Raw genomic sequence first — 17,323 nt, 5'->3', positions numbered from 1 at the left:
AAATGTCCAATTGAGTACAATAGGGGAAGTTTTCTACGATTTTAATGAAGAGACTAATGACTCAGCCACATTTGAACAATTTATGAACATCCAGCAAGAGGAAGAACGAATTGAAGAAGACATGACTGTTGAAGTACTTTCAAGAGTATGAATCTGATTAAAATATCTAAAGAAATCAAAACAATAGTGAACCCAGTGTTAATATCAATAATAAGGTAATATCTAGAACTTGACGGGTATTGTTTCCTTATATTATCCTAAAATTATCATAACAGTTAGTGGAGGAGGCCTACAGGGCAAACCAGGGTAAAAAAAAACGCGCCGAGTACCTCACAGGTGGCGTGGCTTATATGTGCACATCATGTATAATGTGACTCTTAGAATCGCGATATCTCAGGAATGGTAACTCCGAAAACATGAGGATCATTTTTTTAGACAGAATTTTAGGATCTAACCTATTTTCACGATAATACTTACCGTTTTTGAGAAAAAAAGAAGAAACCCCAAATGTCAATTTAAACCATAGCTATCGACTTTTTCTTGCTTTATAGGTGGCTTTTACCGACAAACTTCGGTTTAAACGTTACCGGGGGTTTTGGGGGTAGTTTAACCTAATATAGTCTAATATGACACTGAGAATACCTTTCTAGCTTTCCTTCCTAGTTCCCCAGGACTCAGTACTTGGGCCACTGTTATTTTTAATATTTATAAAAGACATTGTCTGAGGATTAAATTCTAATATTCTCCTTTATGTTGATCAACTGAAGCTGTATAATTCCATGTCGAACATTAATGACTATCACTTAATTCAATCTGATATACATAAAGTTTGTGATTGGTGTGATAAAAATGTACTTTTCAACATTTGCAAATACCTTATCTTTCACTAAAAAAATTAGCCCTTTCATTTCAATTATCGCACTTCTAATAATGTGCTTAACACTTCTGCAACATTCAAAGATCTTGGTGTTACTTTTGATAGTAAATTAAACTTTATTGAGCATATTAACATTATTCTTGGTGGAGCCTATTCAAATTTTCTCCATTTTATCGAATGAATCAATATCACTATTAAATGCAGAACTCTCTGGATATTTTTTGTGGCACTACTTCTAACATAAAAAAAATGTTCCCTTCTATAACTTTCTCATTATTTGTATTTGGTAGAATTATCATAGAATTTTAAAACTGCCACACTTTCTTTTTTTGTGTGTAATTATTTACACTTCATCTGAATGTTGCTTACTTGTACTTTACAATTTGTTCAATTGTTAACTTTTATGTATGTCTTTCCCACCTTTTAATTAGCCCTTTGGCTGTAGGGTGGTGTAAATAAATAAATAATTCTCTTGTGCTTCGTTGACTATTGATATTTGTTTCCCACAAATATAAGACTTTGTTTTTATAGATATTAAAGAATGTTAATTGATGTTAACTAGACATTCAAAGGATTGCTACTGGTTAAATGGCTATAATACCCAGCGTTTTCTATTAACAGTGAGCAACAAATCGCCGTTGGGCATTATTTGTATAAAATAAAACATAATATTTCCCCTTATAAAGTACAACAATTATTAATCTTAAAATAAATAGCTTTATGTAAGGCAAAAGAAACTTATTTTTTCCAATGAATGTTTCAGCTAATTTGCAAAAATAGAAAAATGTTGAAAATTCGGGATTTAGAAAATGAAAATTAATTGAAACACCAAAAAGATAATTAAAATATTTATTTTGTACCTTCAATTCAGGTAATGTAAATTTCACCAAACATTCAACAAACAATCCTGTTTTCCCCATTACTAACAATCCCAACTCCCATAAAAAATATAAATTATACAAAAAACAAAAGTATAACTAACAAAAACATCAAATTTCTAAAACTATCGTACAGATAATTCTTCAGGCTTATAATTGGCATAAATAGGCATACCCATAAATAACGGACCTTGATCGGTCAAACTATCTTTTCTTCTAGATCGGACAGGTGTAGATTGAACTGGAGTCCTTTTAATATATTTAAAAGTACCATCTCCTGGTAGTCTGGGAAGTAATGATTGCTTAGTATACCAAACGCGATAGGTGAAGAACCACGTTAATATAGCAAAAGCACCTCCAAGAAACTTCTCAATCATAATATGATAATATAACATTGTGCTTATTAACATCACATCCCATAAAATTTGGATAACTGCTACTAATACAAAAAGTAATCTTATATAAGGTGTGAATTTTTCATAATTGGTCTTCACTTCCTTCAATTCCGAATCTGTTAAGTTGCGTAATGGATTGGGTTTACCATTAGAATCCCTTGTTTGTCGTTGATATTCTTCTAATCTTATATAATCTTTGATAGCATCCCAATTTACTATACACCTTGTTTCTTCTATTAAAAATAAACTACCATAAATCAATATAAATGAATGTCCTGAAAGATCAAAACCATTCCATACGTGACCTTCTCTCAAACATAGTATTTTGCTATCAAAATCTTTATTTGCACATCTACCAAGAGATGCTTCAACGAAATTAAACAGTGATGTCCAAAACCACCAAAAAAATGTGGCAATTAGTATTCTTGGCATATGATTCTTTAAAATCTTTTGTTTATTTCCACAACAATAAGTCACTGATGTTAAAATGATAAAAGGTACAATAAGTGTTAAATTCCATCCCCATGCAAATTTCACAAACACCTTGTTAAGTACATTGTCTGATCTTGAAAGGTAAGTTTTTGGTATCATTAACACATCCGCTATTAGGGATATAACGAAAAGGCATGATAAATATATTCCTACTTTTAGGTTTGTATCAAAAAATAACGACTTTTTACACAAGTACATAACCATTAACACTAAAATCTCTTTTACAGACGTGGGTTCACTTGTAGGTTTAGTGCCTTTTGGTTCTGAATTGTTGCAAGCATTTATATTTGGTCTAAAATTTAGATTAGTTGCGTGAATCGAACGTCTTTTACTAACCATTTTGATTCAAAAATTTTTCTTTTAAACAAAACTAAAAATTTTTACTAAAATTTACATATTTATCGACGTGATTGGTCAACTTTAACTAAAATGACAAATACTTAATGAAGTATAACTTTAAATAGGTTAGCCAACCTGAGAGTATTAAAAATAAAGCCATGTTATAATTATCTAGAATAAATATGTCTTTTGATTAATAATACAATAATAGAACTAGTAATATAATTTTTGGTTTTATTTATAATAAATGGCCTAGATTTTAGTTCTAAGAAGTAAAAAATTATATATTTTTATTTTTATATTGGCCAAGCTGTGATACGGTCCTATCAAACTATGACATTTTGTCAAAAATAGACATAACATGGTGGATCAGAGAAAGTGGAAGTTGTTTATGAATTACTTAGTTTTAAATAAACAGTGAGTTTATTAAATCGGTATTCGGAGTTAATTCGGTTATTACCCGCTAACTTTAATAATCAAATAAATAATTTGCATAAAATGTATCAGAAGATAATGTCAACAATTAAGTAATTAAAGTCGTAATGGCAAGCCATTTTTAATAAAATACTTTTATTGAAATTTGTGAATGTGATTAATTTTTATTGTAAATATCCAATCAGAATGTGCGGTACTTTCAAGATTACTTTATTTCTTTCTTGCTTTCTATATTTCTGTCAAAATTTCAATGGTAAGTATTTCGATAACTAAGTTTTAGATGTTTTCTATTTGTTTAATAGATAATATAATGTTCAGCTACTTTTGACTTTTAATATCGGTTACTTGTTCTAAATTTCCATAGAAAATAATAGTAAATTGCTTAAATGTCGTTGCTATTCCTCTAAATTTCTGATAAAAATCTTCATAGCATATTAAATATTTACCTAATTAGTTTTTCATTATAATTTTTATTAATATGCATAATACTATGTTAAAATGTCATAGTATAACCGGTATTGTAGTTGTTATTGTAATATTAAAGAAATAACTACTTATTAATATTACAGATTTCAACTTGATATGATTGGATATTGATGTTTAATATTTATATAATTGATTTAGATCTATTAATCTAGAAGGCATTTGATTAGTTAAGTACCACTTAAAATGTACGAAATTTTTGTCAAGATTTACTAACAAGTATGAATTATTTTTAATCTATATAAATCATTTATTACATTTGCTATTTTAAAGAGTAAAAACAGCTATTATTAGTAAAAAATACTTATAATAATTCAATAGATACTCTAAAACAATAAATAATAGAAATTTTACATTATCTAGCTTCCTTGATCGCTAGAGAATTTTTTGAAAACCAATTACTAACCTAGTTCTCTAATTCATAAGAACTGCAAAAATGATGTATATAGAAATCCACTGTCTACAAATTGTAGTGGTAGTTTGGTATTCAAGGTGTCAGTAAATATTCGAATTAGAAGTTGACATTTATAAAAAACAAATTATATATAAATATGGTAATTAAATGTATGTGGTACTTCATCAAAGTATAATTGAATGAATGTAGAAAAAGATAAGATAAAAAATCTCAAAAATAGAATGACTAAGCAGATTGATAAAATCTCCTAGGTATTAACATAATTAACTCTTACATAGACTAGTTTTTCAGTCTTAATACATTTCTAGTATAATATTCTTACAATTTGTATACACTAAGTATTTGGTCACCTGCTTTTCTCCATTTTTGCAACTATTCATTAGACCTTTTTAGCTTACCACAAAACTCATTATCAGTGGTACTTATTGTTATTCCATCACTCAATAGCTTTGGTAGAACATTTGAGGTCACGTGCGAGTTCCATTCAGTCTTCTTACTTCTCCAGTTTTTCTATTTTTGGCTCTTGGAGCAAGTGCGAGTTCCATTCAGTCTTCCTAACTTCTCCAGTTTTTCTATTTTTGGCTCTTGGAGCTCCTTTTCATTCCTAACTCAATATTTTTCTGCCTATGTTATTATTTACAGTATTATATGACCTGACCATCACCAATTCTGCTTTTTTTTTCATTTAGCAAAATGAGCTCAGAATATTCTATGAGCTAATCTCATGGATTGAGGGCCACTGCCATCCATTGATGGACTCTCTCTAACTTCCACTTGTTTGGAGTTTGTTATTTTCAATAATACTCATCTATCCTTCCATAAAGTCAGCTGGTCATTTCTTCTTTTGTTCGTTAGAATTTGTGGTTGTAATAGAACATTAAGGTGGTTTTCTATTTTCTCGTGATATTTTGATTTGATACATACCAGGGGTTCATACATAGAATTCTTGAAAAGCTTCTTTGTATTATAGCTTCACTTGATTCTTTTGTGCATCCCCATATCTATATTTCGTATAGTCATTTAATTATTTGAGGTAAATTCTATTCAAAGTATTATTTATCTGTATCTTGTTGCTTCTACAGAACATGATATAATGATTTTTCATTTCGACATTTTCACTGGAAACTCCAGTACAATTTAGCTAACTGAAAACCAAATAAATTTTAGGTTAACACTTCTTGACCTGGTTGACTGAGCTATTCATAAAAATTTGACAAATAGTAACTGGACTACAACTGAATAAATTGATGTCTTTTGAGACAAACAATAAAATATTTTATCCGGTGTGGTATAACTTTACATGAATTTTAATATATAAATTAATTTTATGTTAGGTCAATGTCATTTCTTTTAAGTTACCATATTTTTTTCAGATCTATTCATGATGTGAATATAAAAATTTTGTACTTTGTTTACAAGCAATGCTGGGTATCCTTAATTTCTGAAATAATTTTTTTAGACTCCTATTTATTTGATTAAAGCAATGATGTTCTAATAGTTGGTTGAATATTAATCAACAGCATTTTGGTATTTAATACAATGAAATGAAACTATGATAAAGATAATTTGATAAATACTATTAAATTTGTGTCAATAACTGATGAATTATTAATCTTTCTGAATAGAAAAATAACAAAATTTTCACCTTCATAAACTAGTCTCAAGTGTTCACTGCCGCCAGATGTCCCTCAAATCTTTCCACTCTTATCAATTCTGTGCCCCTTGGTTTCAATTTAAATCTCTTCATATGATCATATTGTCCGTGGTTTGCCTCATCCTTTAAAAGCATACTGTTGTGGTTCCCATTTCAGAATTCATTTGTTTGCTTGGTCTCTTTATCATCCGCTCTTCTGGCAATATGTTTCTTTATAATACTCTAAGAAATAATACTGTGGGATGCTTGTAGGAAAATATTCTCATAATTTAAATGCCTTAAATTTCCAGTATGGTAAAGAAAATTTTGATTTATTGCATTTACTACCTGATTTACTTTCTGTGATATTTACCATATATCGATATAATCAAAAACTCTTTCTTTTTTAACAATTCCAACTTTTTGATAATAAGTATGTTTTGTAAATTGTTATGGAATTGTGAATGTTTTGTGAAAGTATAATATGAAACTATTGAAAAATATTCAGAATATATTCAACATAAGAATAAATCAAAAAAGGCACAAAGAATAATTTTACAGCTACTTCTAAGCTATGCATTCAGTTATAGCTTCTCTCCTCTAGACCTAACAACAGCTCTGAATTTTTCCATGGAAAGAATAAGTTTCTTTACTCAAAATTGTTCGATGCTATCCCATTACTACTCCTCGCGTTTCTCTCAGCTCTTGTTAGACATGAACACCAATGAGGGCCCGATTTCTCAGAGATGTGCTGACAATGAATTGGTCATTTCTCTCTGTTGACCATTTGAGTAGCTTTATCACTTGTTGTGTCCATTTTTAGGTAGAATTCTTGTTTGTTGTTAACGGTTGACGTTTGAAAGCTGACTGGGAATGATGGGCGAGAGAGAGAGAGAGAGAGAGAGAGATTCGTTGGGTTTTTATTTTGGATAAGTTAAGGAAATTTTTCATGTTGAGGATGGGATTTATTGGGCTTGGCACTGATATAGGAATTACTTTTCTGTAGGGCTGGAGTTATGGTGAATGGTAAAAGATATCGAACCATGGATAACTTTGTTCGATAGATCTCATCGAGATCTATCTGTGTGTGAAAATTCATGATGATCGACGCTAGCGCAGAAGAGTTTCGGAGGAAAAAGGATGCAAATGCATTATTTTCACAAAAAATCAATAGATAAAATGAAAGTTTAGTAATTTTTGTAAGATTAGGCTAGATTTTCTGATAAAACACAGAAACTCTTCTACGTATGCGTCAATCATCCTGACTTTTCACACACAGGTATATTTTGATGAGATCTATCGAACAAAGTTATCCATGGTTCGATATCTGTTATCCTTCCTGAGATAATGGCCATTTCCGGTATCTCCGGAAGTGAATGTTTCCGCATAAAATATATATGATAATCAAGATAATCGTCGTGGGGCGGCTTATCATATCATACCTATTTTTTTGTTACTTTTTTTGGTATTTTGTATTTTTTTGTTTAATAGGAGTAGTTGGGTGAGCGGTTACAGCTGCGGCTGCATTATTTTCTATCGTTGGCTATTTTGTTTGGTGAAACGGTTCATATAACGTTTTATCAAGGGCAGTTACCCCTAATTAGCAATATTGTAAACAAGCATGAAAAGGGTGGACTGTGCAAGAAACATTTTTTTATATCATTTTGAAGCTAATACCATAAGATTTAAGATTTTGCTAATGAAAAGACGTTTTATTAAGCAAATAATTTCTTTCCTTTTACTTTCTTTTGAGTTGATTTATCATCTAATTGTGTAAATTTATCCTTCCAGAAATTTTGGCTCTAAAATGTAAGTGTGATATTTGCAATAAAACAAATTTCACATGTGAAACTGATGGGTACTGCTTTACATCAACGTATGTCAAAGGAGGGAAAGTGAAGTATAGCTACAGGTAAATACTTTGAATTTGTATTATTGCATTTACTGTGTGTTCACAACTATATTCAAACCTGATGAAATTTTGCATTTTTATCTAAAGACAACAATGATATAATAAGGAATAAAGCATTCTTTTATGAATTATGATATTATGCAAAACAAACCAGCAGCGCCCGCTCTAGCTTTTTGGCCGCCCCATTAAACATTTTTTTTTAATCAGAGCAATAAAACAGTACATATAAAAAAATGTTTTTCCAATACTCCTAAACAAGTACATTCTACATTACTGTTTAATCAAATAAGCAAAAATTATATCATATTATTAAAAGGGAACAAAAGTAACATGCCTTAAGGAACCCCCTAAAATCACAAAAATTTTTTGGTCACTTTAAGTTCTGCAAACTTTTAATTATTTCTTTCATGTTAATTAGATCAGTTATTTCATGTTCGATAGCCAAAATGACCAAATCGTTTGTTTTTACTCGGAGTCGTAGCGTTATTGATTAAAATTAGAATCAACGTCAATTTGAATCTTAATACTACGTAAAACATAAATGAATAATTAATTTCAATTTTTAAATAATAATAAAAATGTTTAACTTTGCCCCAAATTAAACTGCCAGCTTTCCGAATATGATATTGGTATCACGATATTTTGATAAAATGTATAAAAAACAATAAATTGTTTATGCATTTTTTTACCCCTTTTTTGAAGTAAAAAAAATTAAAAAAACTGAGATGAGGGGTTTTTAGTTCAATTCTTCTTCTTTCCAACGCGACTTTCCAAATGATGATAGGACCATCCGGTGAGCAAGAATGGCCCTTTGAAAAAAAGTGCCTCCTATGGTTTAGTTGCCATTTTGCAAAAACTATTGAGACCACAGGGCCCATCATTAGAGCATTGATTAAGTACATCGAGATCTCGGTTTTCAGTGAATAAGAAACCTTCATATTCAAAATTAAACACATTATGAACAATTTAAATAATTAAAAATTTCGGTTAAATTATCTAAGCAACAAATTATCGAAATTTAATTTATAAAAGCTTGCATAGGTTCAGCGCAAAACGCAAAAAACAAAATTTGTGCCGATCTTTTGGTGTTTTTATTGATTAAAAAAATAACGCATAGAAAAAAATGTTGAATTTTATGCACATAACTTTTATTTAACCCCTAGAACACGATGGCGTTGTTTTTTATTTCTACTATTAATTTTGTCACTCAAAGTCTTTTTTTTTTCGTAAGTGCCCTGGCCTATAAAGAATTTTTTACAGTTTTGTATGAAAAGTTAGTTTTCTTTCTTCTTACTCGGTGTCGTGGTATTGTTGATTCAAAATTAGAATCAACGTCAATTTCATCAGCTATTTCTTTTGCATCAACAATAGTTTCATTAAACAACTCTTCTGATCTTAGATCCCTAAAGAATTTTTTGCAGTTTTGTAAAATTTCAAGTGTAGATGTTAAATCTTAATCTTTTGTTTGCAACAGCTTGCCTATTGGATCAATACAGTTTTTTACAGTATTTTATAACAAATAACTGCTGAACATAAAAACTTGAACTGTTTTATACAATTTAGTGAACCAGAGACTTCGTCTTTTATCAAGTTTCTTTGTTTTCGTAAATGCTAAAAAGGCAACATAAATATCTCCTAAATGAAATCTTAATGTTTTTAAGGCCTATACTCCCATCTATTCTCATTTAATGGTTCCAAAGTTATTTCTTTAAAATGTTTTTGAAGTATTTCCCATCGAAAAGAAGAAACCGAAAAAAATAAATTGTATATAGTATTGAAAAAATAAGCAAATTTAAATTAATAATTCTAGATTGCACTCCTGCTTTGCGGCCTCTCATATTGGCCCCATTGTCACATGCCTTGAGCCCGTTGAATTTGCGCACACTAGTAATAAACAAATCAACAATATTTTGATTAACTGATTATCAATATTTTATGTCAATAACGATCAAAATTTAGATTTGCCGAACCTGGAGCGGGCGCTGAAACCAGTATGCTCTATGAATAAATTTATTTTTGTATTATATCTGGTCTTAATAGTTTTGGATAAAGCTTACGAAAAAATTTGGTTACACTGAAAGTTTGGACTTTGAAAATATCAGATTGATATAAAAATTAACAGGAAAAAGTATGTATTGATTGTAATTGTCGCAAGAATTAATTGAACTACATATTTTTTATGAAACTTTTCATCTTAATGCTTTTTATTGATAACTTGGCATCTTTAAATCATATATGTATTTGGTTCTTTAATGCAAAACCTACCACTGAAAATGAAAAAAGAAAATGATGTGAATGAAATAGTTATTTATACAAAGGAGAAACTAGTATTTTCACCGTGTATAATAGCAAATTTTTTTCTGTGACGGAAAAAACGATGATTTAATATTGAAAAATTATGTAATAATCAAATAAGAAACTTATCGATGTAAAATTTTAAAATTCGGGCCAATTTTACAACCTACGATAAAACTGGACATTAAGCTATAGTTTGAACTGTAGTTTAAACAAAGTTGTCATATTTTACAGGTCACAATTAAACAGACATTTTCTGCCACTAATTATCTCCCCACTCCTGATCAGAACCATTTTAGATCTGTTAACTATATATTAAGTTATACAATATGTCTCTCAGATTACCTAATTTCTGTCTTATATTAATCTGTCTGTGAAAAAACATAAATCTACCTATTCAACTTGTACTTACTTTGTATTCGTTAAGATTTATTGTAAACTGATCGTCCTCAACGTCTTACTTAAGCAGTTTCATATGTCCCTTAGACATTCGGATTTCCATTAAATTATCAAATTACTTACCCTTATTTTTGTATTGATGTGACTCTGACGACCATAAATATAATTAGTTATAGCTTTTGTATACAATAGTATTAGTATTTAAAAAAGCATAAACATGCATAGTGTGTTTTATATAGTCTTGACATCCAACAGTAGTCAGTTTATTGAAACCACTTCATTTAATTATATTTTAAGTTAGTAAATAGTTTTTACAAAGTTAAGAATTGAGTTATGTAACTCACTTTTCAGAAATATAACAAAATTTTTCTCGATATTTGTTTTAAAGTTAAACTGTTTAAGACAGTTATATAAATAAACAAAGAACAAAAAAATCGTGCAATTTCTATGACACTCAGCGAAGACATGAAAATTAGAATTGAAATGGTTCAAAAGGCATTTGTCGATGTTTGCAAACAGAAATCTAAACCTCCACGTCAGAATATGATTCACGGAATGTTAGTGTGGTCAGTACTGCTGTACAGAGTGGAAACCTGGACCTTAAAAGCTCAAATAATAACAAAACTTGAGGCATTTGAGATGTGGCTCTATAAACGTATCCTGAAGATACCCTGGACTGACAGAATCACCAACGACGAAGTACTACATTGGTCGCAAAAGAAAGCTGTTGACAATTAATAAGATAAGAAAAACATCTTACGTAGGACACATCTTACGCGAGGACAATTATCTACTGCTACAGAACATAATGTAAGGCAGAGTAGAGGGAAAGGAAGGAACAACTTTTGGTTAACTTAACCTCCATCTCTTGGTCAGGCCAAGTACTTCTTGGACTATGCTCGTAAAAAATTTGCATTGCAACAAAAATTGTTATATATTTGGTGATTTTCTCAAAATTTAATTCAAACGACATTACTGATGTGCAAATTGAAGATGTAGCAGTAAAAAATAGAAGATATATCTCCATATATGTACCTACAAGATGAAAAATCTTTTTATATTTATTAAAAGTTTGACAAAAATCTAATTAGTTGACCCCCATGGACTATTTTTGGTGTGTCGAGGTGCTCTCTAGTGGTACAACATCTTTTACATCATCAATTTATTAATATACATGTCATAATTTATACAAAAATGTGCTTTTGGTTATTCCCCCATAATTCGCTTATTTTTTAAGCAAAAAGCATTTTGTAGGTTTTTTAAAGAGCTACAAGCTCATCTTAACAAAATTTTTTCAGATTTTATTTTTAAAAAGGTTAATGATAAAAAGGCTCAAAAATGTACTATTGTGAACGGAAGCAAATTTTAAATGGCCATATCTTTCTCAATTTCTATCCTACAAAAAAGAATGCCAAGATTTTCAGAAAAGAAGAACAAACAATTTTCTACTGATCAAAATTTTGCGTAACATTAATAGTTTTTGAGTTATTTTAAAGAAAAGACGATTTTCAGTAAATTATGGAAAATAGTTTTCTCATTTAAAGCTCAATTTTTTTCAAAAATAAGTACTTTAATAAACGGTTCAAACGCTCAAAGCATATTATTAGAACACGAATAAAGCGAATTGTAAAGTGGCAACGATTTTTGTCAAATGGGGTGGAAAAAATAGGAATCGACATAATTTTCTTTATAACTCGCTTAGTTTTAATGCTAGGAACTTTAAAAAAAAATAAAAATAAAGGATTTTTGAAATAATTTTTTATGAGTTTTCTACGAAAAATGCATTGGTTTTCGGTTATTACGCGTATAAACATTCCATTTTGGTTTGAAAATACCAATCAACGTTCAACAAGCAATAATTCCGTTTTTATTGGGTCTGCATAAATCGTAAATCCACGATTTTTTTTGTTTTTTTATAAGCTACAATTTTGGTTATTACATATTTTTCGATTAAGTGCATATTTTTCCACTTATTTGCGAAAAACAATCTAAAAACGTGTTTTTATGCCTGAAAATCGACAATTTCACTAGCGAATAAGTCGAAAAGTATTGACTTTCAGAAAAAACTTGCATAGAATTAGTCAATTTATCGATTTCAGCACTTATTTTCAATGAAAAATATGTACCTACAAAATGAAAAAATCTTTTTATCTTTATCAATTAAAAGTTCGAACAAAAATCTATCTATTTGACTCACATGGACTAGTTTTGGTGTGATAAGGTTCTCTCTAGTGGTACAACTTCTGTTGGATCAGATGATCAGTTCTAAAAATACTTTATTTTTTCAAAATTAGTTCACCAACTAATCTTTTTGATGGACAGTGGTAATGTTTTGCTTTAAAGGATAAGACGGAATATTTTGAACCATATTTTTTATTACCAGATATAATTTTAAAAAACCACAATGATAAATCTAATATTTTTTTTTCAATATTATCAATTATTGAGGTTTATTAATTGCATTCACAGGTATATAGATTGAAATATGTATTGCTTTCATCAAAATTTTAACTCTAATACTAGTTAATTTGTGTGATTTTTGTCATGATTGTATATCAGTTCAGATTAGAAATGCTGATGAGATCCAACGAGATCGAAACTGGTTGTTGAATTATAGATCTCTTCTTGCAATTGTGAGCTACCAGATGTATTGAATGGAATATTGACAATAGGTAAATTGGGTTCGTATTCTTTGGAGGAGATGTAATTCAATATTCGTCGTGTCATATAGCCAGGTCATATAGTTGTTTTTCCTTTGAAGATTGAACAGTTTTGGAATTATTATAAGCTTATTCTAATGAACATGTTAACAATTTTATGTATTCGTAAGTAATAATATATACCTGCGTGAATGCAACGAAAATATTTCATTGACAGATAAATCAATGATGAAAAATGTTTCAAATTGAAGTCTATAAATTTGTTATAATTTTGTAATAAAATTTTGATGACTTGTTTAAGTAGTGGTGTCACTATTGGCAGTTTTTTAATAATTACAAACAATAAAATTTCAATCTGGTTAAGGCACCTAATTTATAATTCGATTATGCAAAAAATTCTTGTAATATCTAGTATATTAAAATATAGAAACCGAACTCGATGTCGAATTTTGAAAATTTTAAATTTAACTCTGTGGATTTTTTTTATATGTATCTTGATTAGCTTGGAACCACAGGGTCAACCTGGGTTAGTGCTCCATATTCCCAAGAAATAATTAAAGGAATCATGAAACCTTGACTTTTAGGTACTACGAAAGAAAATAAGTTTGAATTGTCGTTGTTTAAATATGTTCAGGTATTGTTTATTGAATAGTTGTGCAAAAAAATTGTACCAAAAATTAACAATGCTATTTGCTTTACAAGCAATAATAGTCCCAGAGCTGTCTACAAAAAACAGTGTCAGTAAGGTGCGCGCCATTTCAGCTGGTAAACTGGCGGCCACAGCCGGTTTTCCCGAACGAAAAAATTGGCTGAAAAACTTCATAACGTGCGCGCGCGAAACTTTTTTGAAGAATTGAAGTAAATCGGCGTATATTTGAAATGAAAATTTTTCGTATTCGGTTTAATAGATAATTATTTTTGATGTCTTTAATCAAAATATCTGTTTGAGCTACCAGAGATTTAAAAAAAACATCAGGTTACGATGAAAACTCGCTGGAATATAATCATTTTTTATCGCGCGCGTGATTTTATAGCACTTACTCATTTTCCACCTACTCGAGCCGCCGCAACAACGCAAAAAACGGGCTTCTATTTTTTTTAATTCATTTACTGCGCAAATTATCAATTGATTTTGATCAATTTTTCTGGAAATCGTTATAGGTTTTGATAAAGTTGCTCAATTCTGAGTAACGACTCGTGGTGCCCCAAGAAACTTTGAAGTATTGCGCACGTTTCAACTCTTCTCTAGTAACATCTTTCCACTGTGTCTACGGCTCTGTGTTCCTTCACTACGCGCAAGAATATCAACTGCATATCTGTTTGTGTTCTATATGATGAATTCATAAAACTCATTCGTAGCGAAAATGTTAAAATATTCAACAGACACCTTATTTTCAACATTAATTTTCAAACCTGGTACTCTTACAAATGGTATGTGTTCTCTTCTTGGTGCCCTGTTGACCGAGTTTGTCCTAGGGCAACATCCACCTGTTGTATACGATCTTGCTGAATATCAACATCTTGTGCTATTGTTTCTTCTTCATCACTTGATAATTCCTCATCACTAGATTGACTCCTTTGAGTTAATTCGAACTCAACATCCGTTCTCTTCTTCGAGGTATATGGTTCACAGAAATCCTCCATAGCTAACAAAATGGTTGTCAAATATTGTCCTACTATTTCGTTAAAACCAACACGTGTGATTTCAACAACTCTGAAAATACTTTTCACTTACTCAAACTTTTCACAACACAGATTCACGAAAATAAAAAACCACGTACAACTGTATTACTAAAATGCGTAGACTAAATAACCGGGCCTATAACAAATAATTATCTGCGTTATATCCGGGAATTCCCAACCCGAAATAATTCTTAGAAGATAGGACACAGCAGGCGTGTCGGTGGCACCTCATAGATAAGAGTACGGTCACGGTAGGCGTGTTGCCGGCATTGAAAGTGTTAAGAAGTGGCGTTTGGTGATGTACTAAGTTGGGTCCGCCAGTTTACAAGCTGAAATGACGCGCACCTTAGCGACCCTGATTTTTGTAGCCAGCTCCCCGTTTATAAAAGTTAATAAGTTTAATAACTTTTTACTTCTTAGAACTTTTTTATGTTTTTCATGATGATTTTAGGTCTTTTTTTGTTTTTAGTTTAAAATTACGTATAAAAATGAAAATATTTTAATAAAGACCGAAATAGGTATAAAACGTCAATTTTGGTATGTTATTTTAAACGAATTTTCATATAAAGGGGACATTATACGATAAAATATCAAGACAAAAATTTTTTTTTGTTATATTTCAACTAACAAAAATAAATATTACAAGGAATGTCCCAGAAGTACCTGACCTGACCTATACAACTTATGTTTGAGGAAGCCACGTTGTTTAGTATTTGTTTGGTAGACATGGGAAAAATTGGTCATCGTTATGGGGAGACTGCTCTTTCGTTATCAATGGTAAAATATTGGATAGCAGATTTCAAACGAGGCCCTACGACCTACGAAGACCAGCATCGTAGTGGTCGACCAAATGAGGTGGCGCCTCCAGTAATGTTGAAGAAAATCCACAAAGCGGTATTGGATGATCGTTAACTGGAATTGCACGAGCTAGCAGACTTAGTAGGCATTCCAAAAAGTACGCTACATCGCAAAATTTGGACATGAGAAAGCTGAACGCACAATGGGTGCCGATTTGCTCGTAAAGGAACAAAAACAGCGACTTGAAGATGTTTCCGAGTGTTTCATAGAAATGAGACGTGGCTCTATTACTTTACACCCGAAACAAAAAACAACCAAAAAAATGGACTGAAAAGGGAGAACCGGCTCCAATAAAGAAAAAGACCGTTCCATCTAAAAGCAAGGTCGTGGCGTCGATTTTTTGGGATGCATGTGGGATGATTTTCATTGACTATCTTGAAAAAGGAAAAACTATCAACAGAAAGTATTATGCGAACTTATTTCAACGTTTGAGCAAAGAAATCAAGCCAAAACGGCTGCATTTGGCTAAGAAGAAAGTGTTATTTCATCAAAACAATGCACCAGCTCACACATCTGTTATTGCAGTGGCCATAATTAATGAATTTAAGTTCGAATTGCTACCACATGCACTCTATACCTCTATTTAACCCACTCGGATTATTTTCGGTTCCCAGACATGAAAAGATGGCTCCGTGGGCAAAGATTTTCCAACAACGTAGAGGTGTTAATGACTATTTTGAGGTGCTTGACGATTCTTATTATAAAAACAGTATCGAACTAATTGGACATCGCTTGAAAAAATTTTTGTGTTTCCTTTGTTGGTCCAGGAACTTCTGAGACCATCGTCTTACTTATACAGTGGTTCATATTAATATTGCATGAAACATTTAAATCAAAAAAGAGACTGCAGTTTATTTTGTTCATCTAAATTAATTTAATTAAATTCAGTCAAACTTTCCTCGAAGCACACTATTCAAAATGCATTAAAGATTCTTTGCGTACATTTTGTTATAGTTGGTCTTCGAGAATCATTTTATCAATAGATGCTAATGATGATAGTGAAGGTATCAAAGTAAATGGCACATGGTCGCTAATAGCAGATAACATGAATGATCTCCAAAGGCTCATGGACATAGTTGGAATACTAAGTCGGCTATCAAAAAAGAAACAATTCCCAGTAATCTCCCGCAAATTAGATGAGTTCCAGAATCTAAAACTATCATACAATAGTAAAAGGATTGAATGGGTGACAAAGTTTAACTATCTGAAACTGTGAAAATTGGTCATCAGACGTAGAAATCAAGTGCGGGGTAGAAGGGGCAACGAGCTCATTCACGGGATTCAAAAACGTGTTTACGAACTCTGAATTTGACCTCAACTTCAGAATAAGATTCAGTGGTAGTGAAGAAATATCATTTACGACGTCAAAATAAGAGGTTGCTGTAGGTTAAAAAACATAAAAATTGGAGGTATGAAGAGTGGGAGAGAGTTTTATGGAGCGATTAGTCAAAGCTTGAGAGTCTAAGAGAAGAGTGCTTGTACGTAGGTCAGATAAAAAAACGGATGTTAGATCTGTATGTAAAATAAACAAACAGGGCGATTGGAGATCTGGTAAAATAAAAAAAATGC

The 17,323-nt window shown here is 30.8% G+C and overlaps 2 protein-coding genes across 3 annotated transcripts in view; one reads left to right on the top strand and one right to left on the bottom strand.

Annotated features, from left to right (window-relative positions):
* Window positions 1-1,712: 1,712 nt before the first annotated feature.
* On the bottom strand, window positions 1,713-3,098 carry LOC130453383 (acyl-coenzyme A diphosphatase FITM2). Its single transcript, XM_056793090.1, has one exon. It carries the CDS (start codon window positions 2,979-2,981, stop codon window positions 1,881-1,883), a length of 1,101 nt encoding a protein of 366 aa, XP_056649068.1. The 5' UTR covers window positions 2,982-3,098; the 3' UTR covers window positions 1,713-1,880.
* A 222-nt stretch (window positions 3,099-3,320) lies between these two features.
* The window catches only part of LOC130453057 (TGF-beta receptor type-1), a 49,911-nt gene continuing 35,908 nt past the window's right edge, over window positions 3,321-17,323 (top strand). For both annotated transcript variants that reach the window (XM_056792649.1, XM_056792651.1), the window contains exons 1-2: window positions 3,321-3,669; window positions 7,739-7,859. In XM_056792649.1, the coding sequence (XP_056648627.1) occupies window positions 3,603-3,669; window positions 7,739-7,859 (188 nt within the window). In that variant the 5' untranslated portion in view covers window positions 3,321-3,602. The remainder of the gene's footprint in view (window positions 3,670-7,738; window positions 7,860-17,323) is intronic.

This window comes from Diorhabda sublineata, chromosome 2 (genome assembly GCF_026230105.1).
Source record: "Diorhabda sublineata isolate icDioSubl1.1 chromosome 2, icDioSubl1.1, whole genome shotgun sequence".
In the NCBI taxonomy this organism is placed as follows: domain Eukaryota; kingdom Metazoa; phylum Arthropoda; class Insecta; order Coleoptera; family Chrysomelidae; genus Diorhabda; species Diorhabda sublineata.
The sequence above is the reverse complement of the archived record's forward strand: the minus strand, read 5'-3'. Positions and strand labels throughout refer to the sequence as shown.